This window comes from Podarcis cretensis (assembly GCF_951804945.1).
Source record: "Podarcis cretensis genome assembly, chromosome: 1".
NCBI classification, from domain to species: domain Eukaryota; kingdom Metazoa; phylum Chordata; class Lepidosauria; order Squamata; family Lacertidae; genus Podarcis; species Podarcis cretensis.
Genome location: NC_137170.1, coordinates 13,262,418 through 13,285,191, shown reverse-complemented (window position 1 = coordinate 13,285,191; position 22,774 = coordinate 13,262,418). Strand labels below are relative to the sequence as shown.

General features: G+C 46.4%; 1 protein-coding gene across 7 annotated transcripts in view; it reads right to left on the bottom strand.

The window, feature by feature from the left end:
• CEP170B (centrosomal protein 170B) overlaps positions 1–13,843 on the bottom strand; it is a 93,236-nt gene extending 79,393 nt beyond the window's left edge. For 4 of the 7 annotated variants that reach the window (XR_013840024.1, XM_079981264.1, XM_079981267.1 and 1 more), the window contains exons 1-2: positions 13,543–13,843; positions 7,564–7,700 (exon numbers count right to left, since the gene is read on the bottom strand). Coding sequence is in view for 6 of the 7 variants with exons in the window: in XM_079981264.1 (XP_079837390.1) it covers positions 7,564–7,668 (105 nt within the window). In the remaining variant the exon portion in view is untranslated. Of the gene's footprint in view, positions 1–7,563; positions 7,701–9,326; positions 9,348–13,208; positions 13,244–13,542 lie in introns of those variants that run through there. The other 3 variants (XM_079981268.1, XM_079981265.1, XM_079981266.1) reach the window with 3 other exon arrangements.
• Between the last annotated feature and the right edge of the window lie 8,931 nt (positions 13,844–22,774).

The following is a 22,774-nucleotide window of genomic DNA, read 5'->3' as shown; positions in this document are numbered from 1 at the left end:
GCGGAACGGATTCTTTTCATCTTGCGAGGCACCTCTGTACTTGTCCCTCCAGGTCAGGATCCCTCAGTATTGAGTCCTGGTTCTCAAAGGTCACAGGGAGATGTCTTTCACATGCTCCACGGTCCTTCAACTGGGGACTTACTTCTGAGTAGGCCTGGTTAGGACTGTGCTGCAAGAGCACTAACACTTGACAAAATATATAAAACCAAATACAAAGCTATCATTTCAAGCCAGCTGGCGCTTCTCAAGAAGGCGCTGCATTCATTTAGAAATGGATGTGGCATTTGATGAATTGCATCCCCTCCAAATCTACTGCTTAAGGGGTAAGTTATCTATATTTCATTGGGCAATTAATTGCATGGTATGTGCTATTCCAAACATAAACAAGGAAGCAAAGCAAGGAGGTGGGTGTAGCGTCTCAAATTGCCGCAACCTGCCTTGAAACTTTAGAGCGAGAATGACAGGCAATAATTTGAAAGAAATAAATTTTTTTACGTACAATGGCACAGGTTGTTTTTCTGGGTGAAAAGTGGGGGGGGGGGCACAGTTCCCTCATGCTCAAAAAAATATACATATATGCAGACATATTTCAGGCAACAGGTTGTCCACTGCATAAAATCCCACTTATATTGCTCCTTTTCCCACTTTGTGCTGTCAATCATGGCTCATGGATAGGATAAGGGCTTTGGGGGCATTTTTATTTATTTATTCATTTCATGCCATGTCATGCCATGTCATTTCTATCCCACCTTTTACTCCAAGGAGTTCAAGGTGGTTCACACGGTTCCCCTTCCACCTCCTCATTTAATCCTCCACAACAACCCTGAGAGGTTGGTTAGGCTGAGAGGCAGGGACTGCCCTGAGGTCACTCAGCGAGCACCATGGCCGAGTGGGGGATTTGAACCCTGGTCTTCCAGTCCGAGGCCCTAACCAATGACACTGGGATGCTCCTATACCTGTCAGCTGCAGCACAGGTGCCATCAAAGCATCCTAGCGCATTTGGGTAATTTTAATCTTTGGAATCTTTTAAACTTTAATCTCCGGTCCATTCTTAACCTGAAACTGTTCTTAACCTGAAGCACCACTTTAGCTAATGGGGCCTTCTGCTGCCGCCGCGCCACCAGAGCACGATTTCTGTTCTCATCCTGAAACAAAGTTCTTAACCTGAAGCACTATTTCTGGGTTAGCAGAGTCTGTAACCTGAAGCGTATGTACCATATTTTTCGCACCATAGGACGCACCGGCCCATAGGACGCACCAAGTTTTTTGGGGGGGAAATAAAGGGGAAAAAATTTATTTTCCCCCCACGCGCTTGTGGGGCCGGCAGCGGGGAGAAGCGCTCTTCTCCCCGCAGCCCGCCTGCAGACCAGTGCCGGGGACAGCGGGAAGACGCGCTGCGCCTCCCAGCTGTCCCCGGAGCTTGCGGGGCAGGCAGCGGGGAGAAGCACGCGTCTCCCCGCCGTCAGCCTCCAAACCACATCGGGAGACAGCGGGATGGCGGCGTTCCGCCTCCCCGCTGTCCCCCGACCTTGTGGGACTGGCGCTGCAGCTCTCCTGAAGCCTGGAGAGCGAGAGGGGTCGGTGCGCACCGACCCCTCTCGCTCTTCAGGCTTCAGCGAAAGCCTGCATTCGCCCCATAGGACGCACACGCATTTCCCCTTCATTTTTGGAGGGGGAAAAGTGCGTCCTATAGGGCGAAAAATACGGTAACCTGAAGCATTTGTAACCTGAGGTATCACTGTATAAAGTCCTTACCTGAATACTTAACTTCTGCATCAAAAGTATCCTGCCTTTGGAACAACAGCAAAATCTCCAAGGCAGCTCGCCAATTTCAAAATCCAAATAGCCATTAAAACAAATTTGCAAAACGAAAACACAAAAACAGAAGCAGGACATAAAACAACCCATTTGTTAAGCGGCTTCTAACATGCATCTAACCTTCAATTCCTCTTGCAGCATACAAACATTTCCACACACACAGATTTTGGGCATCATTATACTCTTGTTAACTGGATCCCTAATAAATGCAAGACGTGCAGCTCCAATCCTGTGCAGTTCCATTGGTTTCAATGAGGCTTACTCCCTAGTAAGCCTGTTTAGGGTTGCCGCCTATGGCACCTACAGACAATTTGAGGGAGACCTGCCTATCCCCTCCACAGAACTTCTGGCACCCATGACTTGATCTTTTGGCGCAAGCACACAAGCCTGGAGCACTGAGTGGGCATGAGCGATCTCTGCAAGTCTGGGAGCATTTCCAGATCTAAATACAACACTCAAAGAAGACACCCCACTGCATTTCTGGCACACAAAGAGTGGCAGAATTTAGCCTGCAACAGGCGCTAAGCATCTAACTTAACTCCCCTCCCCCAGGAAAAGAGCAAATGCATGCTCAGTTTTCCGCTAAATATTCTAATCGCAACCTGAAATTCAGCAATACATGCTTCTTAATCCTCACAAATATTTTAAGTATTTCCAAGCCGTAAAATAGGCACAGGTTTCCTGAAAGATTAAGCTTTTTTCCCCCAACAGCAAAATTTATTTAAATACCCAAGCTTCAAGACTACCACCCTCTCCAGGCTCCATATTTCCCCCAGTGACCTATCTAAATTCATGGGTGAAACCAAAGCAAACAAGGGCTAAATACAGAATGTGTGCAGAAGAATTATGCTGAGCACCCACTTACAAATGCTTTTTTTTAAAAAAAAGAAAAAAACCTACACATGCAGTTGGGATGCTTGCTTGGATGAATGGAACAGTTATAAAGATGAATGAAGAAGTGCTGAATCGACTGAATGGTGTTAATCCATTCATTCTTATACTGTCCCGTCTTCCAAAGGAGCTCATCAAAGGCCCTTCTTCAACACACACAGAGAATTTATCCTAACAAACCTATGGGGTACATTAGGCTGAATGACAGCAAGCAGCCCAACATCACATAATAAGTTGAGCATCTGAGAGGGGATTTGAACTTGGCTGCCCTCCCCCACAATTCCAAGAAACCACCACATCACGCCAGAAATCACAATTTCTGTACTGTTTCACTGCTGATTCACATAAGGTTTCCCCCAAGGTTTTTTTGCCAGCAGTTTTGATCACTGGGAAAATAATTAGAAGGCACCTCAAGGGTCAGTACACAGCTGTGTTTAGCTGGTGATATATCGCGATGCTGAAAACCAGCTATCGCCCAGCCCCAGTCCTGCTGCACAAAAATCCATGTCTGGTTACAATCTCTACCTTCCCCGCAGCTTCCTTCGTTTTGAGCTTCCCATATAGGCACCTGGTTGGCCACGTGAGAATTGGATGATATGCCATCAGCCTGATCTAGTTGGTTCTTCCTGGTGCTCAGCATAATTTGTCCTAATTTATTATTTATTGTATTTATGAATCTCACCCATCCTCCAACAGAGCCCAGGGGCGGGGTATGAAAAAGGATAAAGAACCAGTGATTTAAACAAACACAGAACTGAAATATTCATAAGAAGAACCGTCACCTGCGGGGGGGGAGGTATTTTGCTACCACTGTTGAACCATCGAGTCACAAATCCTTGCCAATCTACTTCTGGTTGCCCAGAGATCTACCCATAAATCCTAATCTACCTTTCGCTACCCCTTCATGGATCACTGCCTTGCCGTGGCGAAGGGGCTTGAAGAACTCAGAGAAGCTATGAACTATGCCGAGCAGGGCACCCAAGATGAACAGGTCATAGTGGAGAGTTTTAACCAAACGTGATCCACCTGGAGGAGGAACCGGCAAGCCACTCCAGTATCCCTGCCAAGAAAACTCCATAGACAAAGACAACAGGCATATAAAAGTAATGACGCTGGAAGATGAGCCCCTCAGGTCGGAAGGCGTCCAACATGCTACTGGGGAAGAGCGGAGGGCAAGTACAAGTAGATCCAGAGCTGATGAAGCGGCTGGGCCAAAGCCAAAAGGACGCCTAGTTGCAGATATGCCTGGAAGCGAAAGGAAATGCTGTAAAGAAAAATATTGCATAGGAACCTGGAATGTAAGAACCATGAACCTGGGTAAGTTGGATGTGGTCAAAAATGAGATGGCAAGAATAAATATTGACATCCTGGGCATCAGTGAACTAAAATGGATGGGAATGGGCGAATTCAGTTCGGATGACCATCATATCTACTACTGTGGGCAAGAAACCCGCAAAAGAAATGGAGTGGCCCTCATAGTCAACAAAAGAGTGGCGAAAGCAGTACTGGGATGCAATCTCAAAAATGATAGAATGATCTCGATACGAATCCAAGGCAGACCTTTTAACATCACAGTAATCCAAGTTTATGCACCAACTACTGGAACTGAAAACACTGAAATTGACCAATTCTATGAAGACTTACAACACCTTATAGAAGGATGTTCTTCTCATTATAGGGGATTGGAATGCTAAAGTAAGGAATCAAAAGATAAAAGGAACAACTGGCAAGTTTGGCCTTGGAGAGCAAAATGAAGCAGGGCAAAGGCTAATAGAGTTCTGTCAAGAGAACAAGCTGGTCATCACAAACACGCTTTTCCAACAACACAAGAGACGACTCTACACGTAGACATCACCAGATGGGCAGCATCGAAATCAGATTGATTATATTCTCTGCAGCCAAAGATGGAGAAGCTCAATACAGTCAGCAAAAACAAGACCTGGAGCTGACTGTGGCTTAGATCATCAGCTTCTTATAGCAAAATTCAAGCTTAAACTGAAGAAAGTAGGAAAAACCACTGGGCCGGTAAGATACAATCTAAATCAAATCCCTTATGAAAACACAGTGGAAGTGAGGAACAGGTTTAAGGATTTAGATTTGCTGGACAGAGTGCCTGAAGAACTATGGATGGAGGCTCGTAACATTATACAGGAGGCAGCAACGAAAACCATCCCAATGAAAAGGAAATGCAAGAAAGCAAAGTGGCTGTCCAATGAGGCCTTACAAATAGCGGGGGAGAGAAGGCAAGCAAAATGCAAGGGAGATAGTGAAAGATACAGGAAATTGAATGCAGATTTCCAAAAAATAGCAAGGAGAGATAAGAAGGCCTTCTTAAACGAGCAATACAAACAACAGAGGAAAACAACAGAATGGGAAGAACCAGAGATCTGTTCAAGAAAATTGGAGATATGAAAGGAACATTTCGTTCAAAGATTACCATAATAAAGGACAAAAGTGGTAAGGACCTAACAGAAGCAGAAGACATCAAGAAGAGGTGGCAAGAATACACAGAGGAATTATACCAGAAAGATATGGATGTCTCATATACCCCAGGTAGTGTGGTTGCTGACCTTGAGCCAGACATCCTGGAGAGTGAAGTCAAATGGGCCTTAGAAAGCACTGCAAATAACAAGGCCAGTGGAAGTGATGGTATTCCTGCTGAACTATTTAAAATTTTAAAAGATGATGCTGTTAAGATGCTACACTCAATATGCCAGCAAGTTTGGAAAACTCAGCAGTGGCCAGAGGATTGGAGAAGATCAGTCTACATCCCAATCCCAAAGAAGGGCAGTGCTAAAGAATGCTCCAACTACCGCACAATTGCACTAATTTCTCACGCTAGCAAGGTTATGCTTAAAATTCTACAAGGAAGGCTGAAGCAGTATGTGGACCGAGAACTCCCAGAAGTGCAAGCTGGATTTAGAAGAGGCAGAGGAACCAGAGACCAAATTGCAAACATGCGCTGGATTATGGAGAAAGCTAGAGAGTTCCAGAAAGACATCTACTTCTGCTTCATTGACTATGCAAAAGCCTTTGACTGTGTCGACCACAGCAAACTATGGCAAGTTCTTAAAGAAATGGGAGTGCCTGATCACCTCATCTGTCTCCTGAGAAATCTCTATGTGGGACAAGAAGCTACAGTTAGAACTGGATATGGAACAACTGATTGGTTCAAAATTGGGAAAGGAGTACGACAAGGCTGTATTTTGTCTCCCTGCTTATTTAACTTATATGCAGAATTCATCATGCGAAAGGCTGGGCTGGATGAATCCCTAGCCGGAATTAAGATTGCTGGAAGAAATATCAACAACCTCAGATATGCACAACCTTGATGGCAGAAAGTGAGGAGGAATTAAAGAACCTTTTATTGAGGGTAAAAGAGGAGAGCGCAAAATATGGTCTGAAGCTCAACATCAAAAAAACGAAGATCATGGCCACTGGTCCCATCACCTCCTGGCAAATAGAAGGAGAAGAAATGGAGGCAGTGAGAGATTTTACTTTCTTGGGCTCCATGATCACTGCAGATGGTGACAGCAGCCACGAAATTAAGAGACGCCTGCTTCTTGGGAGGAAAGCAATGACAAACCTAGACAGCATCTTAAAAAGTAGAGACATCACCTTGCCAACAAAGGTCCGTATACTAAAAGCTATGGTTTTTCCAGTAGTGATGTATGGAAGTGAGAGCTGGACCATAAAGAAGGCTGATTGCCGAAGAATTGATGCTTTTGAATTCTGGTGCTGGAGGAGACTCTTGAGAGTCCCATGGACTGCAAGAAGATCAAACGTATCCATTCTGAAGGAAGTCAGCCCTGAGTGCTCACTGGAAGGACAGATCCTGAAGCTGAGGCTCCAATACTTTGGCCACCTCATGAGAAGAGAAGACTCCCTGGAAAAGACCCTGATGTTGGGAAAGATGGAGGGCACAAGGAGAAGGGGACGACAGAGGATGAGATGGTTGGATAGTGTCTTCGAAGCTACAAACATAAGTCTGACCAAACTGCGGGAGGCAGTGGAAGACAGAAGTGCCTGGCGTGCTCTGGTCTATGGGGTCGCGAAGAGTCAGACACGACTAAACGACTAAACAACAACACCTTTCGCTAATCTAACTCATGAGTTTTACTAAGGTGCCTCAGGCAGATTCCTAGTCAATCAGTCTTACTATTTATCCCCTCCTGAAATACAGGAATAATGTTTAATTTTTTTTTTTGTAAGAAAATTTATAAACCTCCAGCTCTCTCTCTCTCTCTCTCTCACACACACACACACACATATGTATATATGTATGTATGTATGTACGTATTGTGGTGCTATACAACAAAACCATCAAAATAAAAAATAAATAAATTAAAAAATACAGAGCAAACTGCCACTCTATGATCAATTCTGTAAAAACTCTCAAAGAAATGAAAAGAAAGAAAAAAACATTTTCAGCAAGTGATAAAATGCCAGGATTGTAGGTGCCAAACTAATCCCAACAGGAACAAATCACTGGTGTCACCATGCAAAAAGTCTTTGTCTGCATAGCAATTGAGCAACTACGAATACCACCAAATTTTGAGCACCCAGATACGCTCTGTACATAGACCCATAATGTTTTCTGTTTGGGGGCACATGCTAAGTTGTACTATTGCATTTGGAGTCTCAAGAAAAATCCGTATTTGAAGCACTCACACTACTTCAACAGTAAAGTCAGGACCCTTAGCAAACTAAAGTTCCCAAGATCTCCACAACTGTTAAAAAGTGTGTACTACAAGAGTTCTAAATGTATAAGGGGTGTGTGTGTGTGTCCTTGCTCTTTTTCAGAGATGAAACCCAAGTTGTGCTAATAATGAGAACAAAGGCATAATCACTTACCTGGAGCATCAGCTCACAGTCTTCTCTGCCAACAAAGATCATCTCCCGAGGGAGCCGGTGGCGAATGCCTGCACTGCTCACCAGAAACCATGATGTCACACTCATTTTGGTGTTTGGCACTTCAACTTTTCACCATCCTAGATGAGAGAGAGAGAAAAAAGTTCCAGAAAAAAAAATGTGGACCAACAAAGGCAAACAAACCATGTCATCTGTCAGGAACACAAAAAGCATGACCACTAATTCCTTTACCACCGCATATGAGGGCAGATTTCAAGACCTACTTTGCTTTTTACTAATACGCAAATATCTATCAACTACGGAGTCAGGAGCTAACAGCATGCATTTAGGACTAAAGCATCCTGAGCCCAGGAATTTGTTCTGGGTTCCAAAAGTGAACCGAGCTCACAGTCACAAAAACCCGCTCCTGGTTAGATATTTTGATATTGCCATTGTTAAATAACTGGGAGTCAGAAATCCCTGTGGATCTACTTCAAAATCACCCAGAGATGCACCAACAGTGCAGATCCTAATGCACCCTTTGCCCACCTCTGGTCCCCCAGGTGCAGGTGTGCAGAAATTTGGAGCTGTTGTTCGGCAACATTTGGAGGTCCAGATGTTCCCCAAAACCAGCTCTCCAGGGTTTCAGACCAGGGAGTTTCCCAACCTGGACATGATCGAGAAGGAACCTGGGACTTTCTGTGGGCAAAGCAAATGTTCTACCACTGAGCCAGGGAGCCTCCCAACTGGTAGTTCACAGAGTTATTATAAAAGGGAAATGGAGAAAATATCCACCCAACGCCAACCAGGAAGACAAGCAAAGGTTTGGTTAGGTTTGCTGAATTTACAAACCACTTCCCACAACAAAAAGTCCTGAAAAACACAGAACAAAAAGATCCACTCACTGGTGATGTCCAATTGCCGAGGAAAACAAAAACAGACTTTGCCTGGCGTTGAAACATGGCAAGGTTGGCACCAGGAGGGCCTCTCCAAGGAGAGTATCAGTGGTGGGCAGAAATGGCGCCTTCTTTCATCACCATCCTCAGAGGTGACACATGAAAAAGGGCTTCTGATGACAATCTCAAAAGCCCAGGAGATTCGGTATGAGCCAAAGCCAGAAATCATGCTTAAAGCACTTGAGCTTGGGTCTCGAATACCTTATAGCAGTCGTTTTCAACCAGTGTGCCTTGAATGATGATCAGGGGTACCACGGGCAACCCTGGCCTCTGTCCCTCTTTCCTTCCCTCCCTCCTCTGATGCCCTCTCATGTCTCTGCCTCCCAAAGGCTTGCACAGCTGTTTGTTGCATCAGCCCTGGCTACAAGCTCCGCATGCGAATGGTACCTTCCCAAGCTCCTGTGGGGCAATTTGAGGAGGCACCTCTCTTTGGGGCAGGGGGAGCAGCTCAGAGACCAGGGGCAACAGCTGCGACTGCCCAGAGGACTCCCCAGGAGAAAAGAGGAGGCCGAGGGATCACTCCCCAAGGGAGGGTGTTCGAAAAGGGGCAAGGGGCTGCTGACTCCCCAGGCAAGGAACGATGTAACTGGGCTCCCGAGCCCCACAGGGGTACCACAGAAAAAAATGTAGTTAGTCAAGGGAGGCATGGACTCAAAAAGGTTGAAAACCTCTGCCTTATAGACTTTTTAAAAAGCATCCTTTCTCTTGGTCACGCTGAACTTTCAGTGCTAGGAGGATTTACATGCACAAAGCATTCAAAAAGCTGAACACAAAAGGAGAAAGGAGGCAAGGAAAACACAGAATGCTCACAGAATTCCGTGCACAACATCCACACACGGAAACAGGCAGAGCAGGTCATACGGAACAAGCCAGTCTATGTCTGGGATAGATTAGAGTTGAGTGCCTTCCTTCCTGGTTACCACCTGTGCCTCACCTGGAAGGCCCACCTGATGCTCTAGGCAAGACCAAAGTACAGAGAGGCATTTCAAGTTTTGACCTATAACCTGATCCTACACCTTTAACAGCAGACTGACACATAGGAATTCAGCACTCTTCCCACTCCTTATCTCCACACCTGTGGAGCACCTGTGATCTCCAGGTGCTGTTGTTGGACTGCAGGTCCTACCAGCCCCAGCCAGCACAGCCAACAGGTAGGGGTAATGGGAGCTGTAGTCTGTTCTCTGGAGCGCCAACCCATCTCATTCTTGGTGAAGACTGTTGGACTGACTGGAGGGAGCTGGGCTCAAACCCCCACTCAGTCATGGAGCTCATTAGGTGACCTGGAGTTGTCACTAGCTCTTAGCCTAACCTATGACCTGGGGAAAGGCCGTGGCTCAGTGGCTGAGCATTTGCTTTGCATCCAGAAGGTTGAAGGTTCAATCCCTGGCATCTCCAGGTAGGAATGGTCTCAGTCTGAAACCCCAGAGAGCTGGTGGCAGTGTGGGACCAGTGTGGACCAGTGTTCTGACTCACTATAAACCAGCTTCCAATGTTCCGGCTTATAAATGATGGCTCAGCTGGTAGAGCACGAGACTCCTCTTAATCTCCATGTTGGGCAAAAGATTCCTGCGTTGCAGACAGAGGGTTGGACTAGATGATCCCCGTGGTCCCTTCAGATTCTATGGCTGGGGGAAGAGAGACCCTGTGTGCTGTCCTGAGCAACTTGGGGTGCAGAGGTCTAGGCTTAAAATAAACCCCATTTGTTTATTTCAAAGCACTTACAAACTGCGGGATATTCAAAACCTCTAAGTATGTAGTGCACAAAACTCCAAACATACAAAAGCAATTTCTAAAGCGTCATAAAAACAGAGATGAAAGACAGACATCTGGTCCAATCTTATGGGTCAGGGAAAAGCAAACATAATATTTTATGTGCAAGACGTCCAAAGCAATTGACGGGTGATGCTTATTTTAAAAGGTAATAAATAGATGTTTCTCTGTGTTAGGCTGCTGTGAAAGTGGGGGGCAGGGAAATAAGTGTCAAGCCTATTATGTTCCAACTTCCTAGTTTTTACAAATCCCCCCTGTAAGAGGTGGGGCAGGAAATTTAACATATCTTAATGAATGTTAGAAGGATGTTGGAATGAAGTTATGTGGTTTTAGCAGAAATGTTATAAGGGTTTAGGAAAAAATAGACTGTTAATTGGTGAAAGGAGGGAAAGGAAAGTTACATCATATTGAGATAAATTACAGAACAAAAATTGGAAAAGATGGAAAGGATTTGCTGAAATAGTTAACCGAATTAGAATACAAAAAAAGGGAGGTGTGAGGAGGTCAAGGAAACAAGCAAATGAAAGATAAGTTATGGGAAGATTAGTTGTGTTTTGTGTTTTTTTCTTTTCTTCTTTTTTCCTTATTGTGATGTGTTGTTTTGTTTTTGTTTAATATGGTGTTATTACTTTTGCTTTTTGTAATCCCTTAAAATTTTTAATAAATATTATTTTTAAAAAAAGAAATTTAACATATCAAGGGAAAAGGCTGCCTCACCACTGAGCTGATAGAGGAAGGAAGGTTCTCCTGCATGAAAGATTTCACTTGTAAATTTGCTCCCTTTGCGCCTCACTTAATTCAAAGTAGCTCCCCTCCCATGCCTCCATCCGCATACCATGCAATGTCTGAGGACTGAAATAAGTACACTTTTGAATAAGTACTCTTGTTTGTAGGCTATCCAGCTATTGCTGTCTTAAGGTGCTGGATCTATCTGCTAACTTCCCCTACTACCTATCAAGGGCTGAAGTGAACTAAATTATTGCACCTGCAGAACAGGACTTTCACACCCCACACTGTTGCAAAATCACAGGGAACCACCGGAGCAAATTTATGGTGCACAAAGGAGAGAGAGAAAAGGGGGCCATCCTGTTGCACAAGGACAAATGCTTGCACTGATGCAAGGTTAGCCTTAGCACTACATTTTCACAGAAATGTAGAGTTGGAAGGGACACCTAGCCTAACCCCTACAATGCTGGATTTTTCATGCAACTGTAAGTGCTTTGAACATTCACAAAGCACTATGCGAAAGCTAAGTATAAACCTAAGAAGCTGCCTTATGCCACTGGTCCATCTAACTCACTGCCTAAATTGACTGGCAGGGTCTCTCCTAGCCTCACCTGAAGATGCCAGGGATGGGTGCTGGGTCCTCCTGCATGCTAATCAGATGTACTGCCCCTGAGCTATATAGCCCTTTCCTGGGAAACTGCTGAAACCCAGGCCTCACACTTTCCTCCTTTTGACGCTGCATTTTCCCACTCCCTCTTCCAGTGCATGCTAGGAGCTGCAGGGGCATGTTGGCATCTGTTGCTAGGAGGAAGGGAATAAACACTCTGGGCAAGAGCCCCCATTGGCCCACAAAAGCAGACACAAGTCAGAGCAGCGACTGAAGCCTGCAACTCTATTCTCTCCCCCCCCCCCAACGTTTTTCATTTTTCTTTTGCTCGGCGGCTGTAGCTTTAATCAGCTCGCCCTAACCCTTAGCAGCAGATTCTGCCACAACTAATGCTTATTATGGACATTTTGCCAGCAGGAGGGGAAGATTTAAAGGAAAACACACAAGCCAGGCCCACAGATCGAGCCCACCATAAGCCACCTGATTGTTTTTTTTGTTTTCTTTTTGTTGCAGGCTTTAAAAAAAGAAGAGGAGGAAGAGGAAGGGGTGAGAAGAGGAAAGGAGTTAAATGAAGTGCATGGTTGGGGGGGAAAGCATTACAAGAGAAGGAGAATGAGAGCACATATAACAAGCAAGAGGGAGAAAAACCAGCTCCAAAAGATGGTTAGCATTTGGTTGCCTGGTGCTACCAGATGCCAGTTCAACTGGCTGAGCCAGGCAATTCCTCCCAGATCTTGCCACCATTACAAAGCGACTGCCAGCAGCTATCCACACCCAAGGAAAGGATTGGGGGGGGGGGAGAATCCGAAGCTTCGCCACCAGCCCTACCCAAGGTGCAACAATAAAGCCGCCAGCCAGCCAGCCGGATAAATCTGTCTCTCTTTCCAGGGGTGGGGGAGCATTCAAACCTCCAGGGGGTTGTGGATAGATAAGTCGACTGGAGGGACCCTTCGTCTCTTTGTTTAGGAAGAAGTCTGCAGCAGGAATCCAAGCTGGCGAGCGGTGTGAATCCCTGGGAAGGGGGGCTGGTATTATTTTGGTAGGAAGCTAGCAGGCAGCAGCAGAATCCGGGAGGAGGAAGAGGAAACCTCCAGCTCACCGCCAGTCCCTGCCCAAAGTGGCCTTCTCCTCTTTTATATACCTCTCTCGTCGTTGAGAGATAAAGGGAACCTCCTACCTGCCAGGCTGGATGCACTGACATTTCCCCCCCCCCATTATCCAACAGCTGAGACCCCCCCCCAAGGCTCCAGGGACCCCATTTGGGAGAGGACTTGGCCACAATCCACCCACAAGCTCCTCGCTTGGCCTCCCCTTCCCTTACCTGGGCTGGGCTCTGTACTTGCGGCACCAGCGGCCATCTCTCAATGACACCTCCCCCATCTGAGATGCTCCCCCCCCTCTGTCCCCATAGATGCACCCGCTCCCATTCAAAATCTGGCCTTAGTAGCAGCAGCAGCAGCAGCAGCGAGCCCACCTCCTTTTGTGTCTGAGAAAGATGGGGAGGGAGGGCCTGGCCAAGCTCCACTAATTCTATACACCCCCCTCAAAATAATAATAATAATAATAATAATAATAATAATAACAATCACCTTCCAAGAGGTCTGCTCTCCATGCCCACCTCCTCTCCCCAGCCCCGATCCTGCAGCAGATCCCTCCTGCTCCTCCTCCTGTGCAGTCCCCGCATGCCCGGCTCTCCCACCCCGCAGACAGGCAGGCCCTTGACCCGGCCGGGCTGGCAAGGCGCATCGCAACGCGGCCAGGTGCTCCCTGCGCCTCCGGAGGCCGCAGGCCAAAGCCCAGCAGGCGCGATCAGCTGTTTCCTGTCTGCGGGGCGGACCTGCGCGCCGGCCTGCCCGCCTTCCCCGAGGGTGGGCTCCGCCTGCCCCGACCACCACCGCCACCCCTGACTCGGCGCAGCCTTACCCGGCGTGGCGGCCCCCGGCTCTCCGCCCTCCAGCGCTGCGCCAGGTGCGGGGCGCCCGATCCAAGCCCCAGGGCGCACCGTCAGCCTCCCCTAGCCTCTCCGGATCCGGCGCTGCTGGGCTTCTGCCATGGCCGCGCACCGAGGGATCGCCCTTTCTCTCGCCCCGGGGAGGAGGACACAAGGAGCGCCGCCGCCGCCGCCGCCGCCTGCGCTCACTTGCACAGCAGGTTCCAGACGTCAGGAGGCGGCTCTTCGCTTCCCTCGCCCTCCTCCTCCTCTTCTCTCTCTCCCTTCCCTCCACCCCTCCCGGTACTCCCAGCCCAGCCCAGCCCTGCCCTTCCCTCTCGGGCTGCCTCCTCCGACAGCCAAGCCGCCAGGTTAGATCAGGTGACGCCGTCGAGGCTTCTCCGGGGCACAAGCGTCGTGCGCGCCCGTGCGCCCTCGGCGGCTTGGCGAGGGTGGCGGCGGCGGCGGCGGCGGAGGCGGCTTCCCCGTCTCTCCCTCTCCCTCCCTTGGCTGGTGAGGAGTTTGGTTGCGACGGCAGGGCGGGCGGAGCGGAGCCGAGCACCCCGGGGGCGGGCTCGGCGAGGAGGAGTACGCGGCCGCGTTACTTTTGCTCCTTTGAGCCCTAAGCGGCCAGACGAGAAGCTTGGGGGGAGAGGAGAGGTGCCATTTCTTGCTTTCCAGGAGCGCCAACTTGAATAAAATATTATTCTGTCCCCCCGCTCCCGCGCATAATCAACCACATGTCACCGCACTCCCACACTATTTGAATGGCAATAGGCCTGGCCATTAACTTTGGGGGAACCCAGCCCCTCAAATATTTTAATGGGTGGAGTGAGAGCGAAGGGACCTCAGCCCCTAGTCGTTGGCTCCTATCTATCTATCTATCTATCTATCTATCTATCTATCTATCTATCTATCATAGGTGCCGGGGCTCTGGGTACCCACAAAATTCCCCATGAAGGGGCTGGGTACCCACGATCGTGGAGTCAATTTGGCACTCTGTCTATCTATCTATCTATTATGAAAACCAGGATGCGACCCCCTTGGCTAGTCACCAGAAAACTGGAGGATGATCAGGTCAGTGAAAGGGTGTGCGGGAATAATCCAGCAGTTCATCTTAAGGTTTTTTTTTTTTGTTCCCCATACATGCATGGGTTGTGGTGGGTCACCATCATAAATAGGGCTGGTGTAGTTCTCACCTTTGAACACTGCTAAGAATTTTCTCTTCTCTTGGCCAAGTAATGAAAGCTTTCTACCTGTTAATAATTCTACACACCGCTTTGTGTTGCACTTGGTAAAGTAAAAGTAAAAGACCTCTGGGCAGTTAAGTCCAGTGAAAGGCGACTTGAGGCAGTGGCATAGCGTGGGGGGTACAGGGGGGGCCAGCCGCACCGGGTGCAACATCTGGGGGTTAGGGTTAGGGGGCACAAATCCACGGGTTAGGGGGCCAAATTACTTGCCTTGCCCCGGGTGCTGACAACCCACGCTACGCCACTGACTTGAGGCGCTTATCTTGCTTTTCAGGCCAAGGGAGCCGGTGTTTGTCCACAGACAGCTTTCCAGGTCATGTGGCCAGCATGACTAAACTGCTTCTGGCGCAACAGAACACCATGACGGAAGCCAGAGCGCATGTTAATGCTGTTTACTTTCCCACCGCAGCGGTACCTATTTATCTACTTGCACTGGTGTGCTTTCGAACTGCTAGATTTGCAGAAGCTGGGACAGAGCAACGGGAGCTCACCCCTGTCGCAGGGGACCTTCTAATCAGCAAGCCCAAGAGGTTTGGTGATTTAGACCACAGCACCACCCTACCATTGCAGTTGGTATTGTGACCCAGAAAAAGTTGGTGCGAAAAGATCTATGGATCAGCTAGGGTGGTTAATCATTCCTTAAAATGCATGCGTGGAATCATAGAGTTGGAAGGGACTCCAAGGGTCATCTAGCATCCATGACAGGTGGCCATCCGACCTCTGCTTAGAAACCTCCAATGAAGGATAGTCCACCACCTCCCGAGGGAGACCCAAGGAGCTGAAGGTGGCATAGACGGCTTTCCCCTTCCTCACTGGAACTCTGCAACAACCGTGTGAGGTAGTTGAGGCTGAAGTAGTGAATAGCCCAAGGTTACCCAGTGAGCTTTTTAGGGTCTGAAGAAATCGAAGAAAAGTGGTTTCAAGTATTTCCATGCACCTAACACCCTGGCGGGTGGCGCTGTGGGTTAAACCACTGAGCCTAGGACTTGCCGATCAGAAGGTCGGTGGTTCGAATCCCCATGACGGGATGAGCTCCCGTTGCTCGGTCTCTGCTCCTGCCAACCTAGCAGTTCAAAAGCAAGTCAAAGTGCAAGTAGATAAATAGGTACCGCTCCAGTGAGAAGGTAAACAGCTTTTCTGTGCATTGCTCTGGTTCGCCAGAAGCGGTTTAGTCATACTGGCTATATGACCCGGAAACTGTACGCTGGCTCCCTCGGCCAATAAAGTGAGATGAGCGCCGCAACCCCAGAGTCGGCCACGACTGGACCTAATGGTCAGGGGTCCCTTTACCTTTACCTAACACCCTGGCATCTTCAGTTCCAGCTTCGTATGAGCCACAGCCAAATCAGATAGCTTAGATAATTGACTTTTCTATTGGAGATTGTGCACTTTGCTTTCACATCACCTTTCCATTCAGAGGGGCCTTTGCTGACTATCGCAGTGCCTTGATCTCCTTTAGTGCCGTAGTGCTACCAGGTAGGCAGCCTTGATGTTGCTGCCATCCAGCTAATTAGGAGAATATTTTGGGGCCCAGTGATCTGGTGCAGGGATTAGCTGAGCAGGTTGGAGTTCCTCCCAAATCAAGTTACTTAGCCGAGCCCTGTGACAGAATCACTTGGAATGATACTCCTTGATGGAATGTATTTAACAGCGATCAAGGAGGGATTGGGCTAATCTTTGGGATTTGCAATTCTATGCAAATACTTTGTTAACAAAAGATGCCATGTTTATAACAAAGGGAATAGTTGTAAGTAACTCATTTGTTTGTGTGCATTATTATTATTTTTAGTTTCTGATGGTGTTTGTTGAAAATTTGTTGATTGCAATTATATCCCACTGTTTTCTCCAAGGAGCTCAAAGTGGCACACATGGTTGTCCTCCTCCTCATTTGATCCCCACAACAAGTGCCACCCGCATCCTAATAATCCCATAATAAATACCTGTCTGGAAGCACCCTTCATACTAGAGAATGTCTCTCAGGGTCTGGGTTTAGCACCCCTGCTTTAAGAATGAATAGGCAGTCACTAGAGTAGTCTTCTGCAGTTTTCTGGTTTGCCAAACCCCATTGAACATCAAGGCGTATCATCAAATTATTGCTTCCTTAATGCTGTTTAAGTGGCTAGTCAATAAATCCTTTGTTGAGGAGATTGCATGTTGAGGAGATTGTGTTGGCTGATGGGAGGTGAAGGATAAAGAAGATGGTCATTTGATACCAGAAGATCTCAGGTCTGTGGATGGTAAAACTGACCTACCAAATCTCTCATTGTCATGTAGTGCAGTTTGTCAGGGAAGCTCAGAGAAGCGCTAAAGGCAACTGAAATCTGGTCTCCCCCCCCCCCCAAAAAAAAGGGCCACCTCTTCTGTTCATTCCCTGTGATATGCATGACAGCATCGCTGGCGTTCATTAACACCACTACATAAACAAGATTTGTAATTTTCTGTCCTTGGGGTTGCATACATTTGAAAAGAAATTCTGCTTCATTGTCACGGATTGACTGGATACAGAGGGGGAAAGGCTCAGAACCCAGGAAGGAGGTGTTGGAAGCTGAAGAGGTAACAGGGTTTAGTGAGCCGGAAGAGTCTATGGCAGAGCAGAGGCGTAGGAAGGTCAGGTGGTACCTGGTGCGGAAAATTTCTTGTCACCCCCCCACACACACACACACACATTGTGGGGGTTTTGGCCTGCAAAAATGGTTTTACGTCATTTCATATTTTCTTACAAAGGGATGTGGATTCTGGGCCCCTGATAACAAGTAGGCGACTGTGGACAGATACTTAAATCTACAGGATGGATTGTGTTTTGGCTCCACTGAATTGAAATTTCAGCCTTTGTGACATATGAAAACGGCCAAGTAAACAGTTATTTTCATGGAGGAGCATCAAGATATTAATTGATATGCATGAAATTTCAGATATAGCTATATAATCCCTAGTGTAGTAAAATAAGACCTTTGGAGCAGGCATTTTTAAAAAAAGGTTTTTTATGAACCACCCTAAGGTAAAGGTAAAGGGACCCCTGACCATTAGGTCCAGTCGTGGCCGACTCTGGGGTTGCAGCGCTCATCTCGCTTTATTGGCCAAGGGAGCCGGCATACAGCTTCTGGGTCATGTAGCCAGCATGACTAAGCCGCTTCTGGCGAACTAGAGCAGCGCACGTGAACGCCGTTTACCTTCCCGCCAGAGCGGTACCTATTTATCTACTTGTACTTTGATGTGCTTTCAAACTGCTAGGTTGGCAGGAGCAGGGACTGAGCAATGGGAGCTCACCCCATTGTGGGGATTCGAACTGCCGACCTTCTGATCGGCAAGTCCTAGGTTCTGTGGTTTAACCCACAGCGCCACCTGCGTCCGATGAACCGCCCTAGTAGGGCAGTAATTGTTCCTTGATAAGTTGTCAAAAGAAAAAAACCATGATGGCACTGGGACAGAATGCCCCCCCCCCTTCCTACGCCCCTGTGGCAGAGAGAAGTCAAGAATCAGAGGCAGAAGCTGACGGAGGGAAGCCAAAAGGCAGAGATGAGTCAGGCTGGTGAAGAAGCATGGGTGTCTCCCCCTCCTGCTGCGACCAGCTACCCTCACGCCTGGTCTCCCAGGACCAGGAGAGGTATGAAGTGGGAGGAGCAAAGGCAGGTGTGCCAGCGTAGTCTCAGATTACTTGGGAAGGACTTCGGGGGAACAGATTTAGGCCCCTGTGTTAAGGTGGGGACCTTCAGCCTCCACAACTGCCTCAAAGGGGCGGGACCTACCAGAGAAGAGTTGCTCATTAGGCACTCCTGAACAGACCTTGTTTCTTCTAATTAAGAATGTACTTTTCGTACTCTGTGTGATTTATTGCTGGCTTGCTCCTAACATTCATGAACCAAGGTTGTTGTTTTCCCCCAGCCTAAAAAATTCCTCTACATTCAGAAAGGAGATACCTGGCTGACCAGCTAAGGCAGTGCGCACACTATACTTTTAGAGCACGTTCAAAACACATTCTTCTTCCCCTCAAAGAATTCTGGGCATTGCAGTTTACTTGCAGTTATAGTTACCCACAAACCTTAACACACTACAGTGCCTGGAATTCTTTGAGAGGAGAAATGCACTTTGAATGTGAAGGACAAAAATGTTTTCACCTGGCGTTAAAGGATTGCAGTGTGGGAGCCAGGCAAGTCTCTCTAGGGAGAGAAGGCTAAGTTTGTAGACTCAGCAGTGCCGTCCCTGCCAGATGCCCAGGACCTGTGGCACCAACCTCACTCGGCCTAATAGAGCCTGCCCTGCTTTTTGCTGCTCCAGCTCCCAGACATCTTTCATTGGCCTTAACACTTCCTCCAGATCTCCCAAGATACTGCTGACTACCCCCTCTGTCCTGAGTCACTGACCTGCCTGTCACACTCTCCATTTCTCAGACCTTTCATTAACCACCCAGTTCCCTGTGAGCCATGATGATGATGTTGTAGTAACTCGCTATTACATTAGTACACCACGAACTACATCATTTTCTATGGATGTCCATTGCAGTTTCCCTTTATCCAACATTGGAGCCACTTCGCTTGAAACTTAACTGGATTTAAACAGACTTTGCCACCCAGCTGAGCTTAATTTAGTCTTCTCACTCAGCAATGGGCAGTTTCATTTTTTTTTATTTATAATAATATTTATTGAGTTTTACAGAAAAAGAATTCACAAAAACAGAAAAATACACATACACACACAGAAAAGAAACAAAACCAAAACTTAAAAAGAAAAATTTAAAAATCCCTCTTTCAGATATTATACCATTCCTTAACTTATTTTCATGACTTCCTCACATCTCCCTTTTTTGTATCCCATTAAAAAATTTAAATAGCAAATTCATATCTTCTTAATTTTACCCTTAGTTAATTATCCTCACGAATTTTATCTTCTAATCATATTGCTAGAACTACTTCATTTCATTCCAACATCATTCGCATTCAAAAATTTTGCGATGTTTCTGTAAATACATCTTAAATTTCTTCCAGTCTTCTTCCACCGACTCTTCTCCCTGATCTCGGATTCTGCCAGTCATTTCCGCCATCTCCATATACTCCATCAATTGCATCTGCCAATCTTCCAGAGTGGGTAGATCTTGTGTCTTCCAATGCTTTGCGATGAGAATTCTTGCTGCTGCTGTTGCGTACATAAAAAAAGTTCTATCCTCCTTTGGCACCAATTGGCCGACTATGCCCAGGAGAAAAGCCTCTGGTTTCTTAGGGAAAGTGTACTTAAGTACCTTTTTTAGTTCATTATATATCATCTCCCAGAAAGCCTTAAGCCTTGGGCACGTCCACCAAAGGTGAAAGAATGTACCTTCAGTTTCTTTACATTTCCAACATTTATTGTCGGGCAAATGATAAATTTTTGCAAGCTTGACTGGGGTCATGTACCACCTATACATAGTAACATAATATTTTCCATTATCCAGATTTCATTCTCAACTTTGGACTTCCTCACATCTCTTGTTCCTGCTTTCTAAACATAAGTTTTACCAGCAAATTATTAACTTGATTTAATTCATATTATATAATTTTCCAATATTTAATATCTCAAATTTTGGGATTTAACATACACTTATTGAAGCTTACTCATAAAATATTACTTATCCCAGATTTATCTTTTCATCTTCCAGTTGAATTTAAATTTATATTCTTTATAGCTAGTTTGTTGAAGCCATGTTTTTGCTAATCTTACATCTTTCTTAACAATCATGCAATTTACAATATTTTTGTAGATAGTCCTTGAATTTCTTCCAGTCCTCCTCCACCAGTTCTTCTCCCAGGTCTCGGATTCTGCCCGTCATCTCCGCCAATTCCATATAGTCTATCAGTTGCATCTGCCATTCTTCCATTGTGGGTAATTCTTGAGTTTTCCAGCTTTTAGCGATGAGTATCCTTGCTGCTGTTGTAGCGTACATAAAAAAGGTTCGATCCTTCTTTTGCACACTCTGACCAACAATGCCCAAGAGAAAGGCCTCTGGTTTCTTAGGGAAGGTATACTTAAATACCTTTTTCAATTCATTGTAAATCATTTCCCAGAAAACCTTCACTCTAGGGCAAGTCCACCAGAGGTGAAAGAATGTTCCTTCAGCTTGTTTCACTTCCAACATTTATTATCAGACACATGGTATATCTTTGCAAGCTTGACTGGGGTCATGTACCACCTGTATATCATTTTCATAATATTTTCTTTCAAGGCATTACATGCCGTAAATTTAATCCCGGTGGTCCATAACTTCTCCCAGTCAGCAAACATAATATTGTATCCTATATCTTGTGCCCATTTTATCATGGCTGATTTTACCGTTTCTTCCTCCGTATTCCATTTCAACAGCAAATTATACATTTTTGATAATACCTTAGCATTGGGTTCTAACAATTCTGTCTCTAACTTTGATTTTTCCACCTGGAAGCCTACTTTCTTATCCTGGTTATATGCTTCTCTTATTTGAAAATAGTGTAACCAATCTCGCACCTTATCTTTAAGTTTCTCATAACTCTGCAAGCAATGGGCAGTTTCAAATTGGAATTGACGGATAGAATAGAAACTGGAAAAGCACCAGAGGGGTTTGTTTATTTTGATCGATTTACTGTTTTCGTTTCTTCATACCCGCCCCCCCAAAATAAAATTTCCAAGAATAAATTTGCATTATTACATTAAGTGTAATAATACAACTCTGGCCAGTGTAGAAGTTTCAGCACCAATAAATATTTTTAGAAGGAAGCGTGTATCTGCTTCAGGTGCAACCTGAACAACGAGGGCTATTTGGTGGTGATCCTCTGAAGCAAAGGAGGTGTAGGTGCTGCCAGAATGATAGATTTGTAGAGTTGGAAGGGACCACGAGGGTCATCTAGCCCTGCCCCCTGCAGTGCAGGATTCTTCTGCCAAATGTGGGATTCGAACCCAACACCCTGAGATTAAGAGTCTCGTGCTCTACCAACTGAGCTATTCCTGAAGTTAAGTCGCCTGCTCCTGAGCCTTTGGACCAGCTTCAGTGGGCATGGAATGTCAGCAAGGAAAAGGAAAATAAAAAGCAGGGGATGGGATGGAGAGACAGCAACTCTGATCGGAGAACACTCCATGCTGCAACATTTTGTTGCAGATCCCACTTGCCGTGTAAAAACCCAGCTGGAAGGTTAGCCATTTTGTGGGCGGTAATCCTAGAATCTGCTGAAGAGTGACGCCTGGCTTTTGTTTAAAACAGGTTTGACATCGTCCTCCTCCTGTTATGGTTGCCTGTAGGGAACGAGATCATTAATCATGCATGTACATCCGAGGGTCATAATCACTCAGGACAAGGCCGTCTGTGCAAACCAGGATGAGGCTACTGAGTAATATTCATTATTTATTGTCTAGCCCTTCAATACAGGTATATCATCCCTTCCCTAGGGTAATTACACACACACACCCAAGAAACAACAGCTCCACCCCCCAACACACACATACTTTTTTATTTATTTACTTACTTTTCTTGAGGATAATGAGTGGGATTTACAATATCAAAAGTTCATGGGCGAGCCTGATTTTAAAAATGCATTCTGCTTTGCATGCATCGTTTTGGACGCAGCTGGAGGATGCTGAGGGTTTATCATACAGTAGCTGCTTTTTCTTTTCTTTTCAAGGAGCAGTAGACCGGTGTTTGACAGTCATCTGGTGTTCCTGAGCACACTCCCTGGGGTCGTCCTGGCCTCTTGTGGCCTGCTTGTAAAACTGCATTATTTATTTATTTTATGCATTATATATATAATTCCAACAATAAAGCACACAAAAGCTGTTCCAAGTGGAAGAGAAGGGCATCAATTTAGCAAAAGAGGTGGCATATCATTTTTGTAACCTGCTTTGACCCCCCCCCCCAATCAAGTGGTATGTACATTTTATATAATGATAAAGGGAGTCAGCGTACAGCTTCCGGGTCATGTGGCCAGCATGACTAAGCCGCTTCTGCCGAACCAGAGCAACGCACGGAAATGCCGTTTAC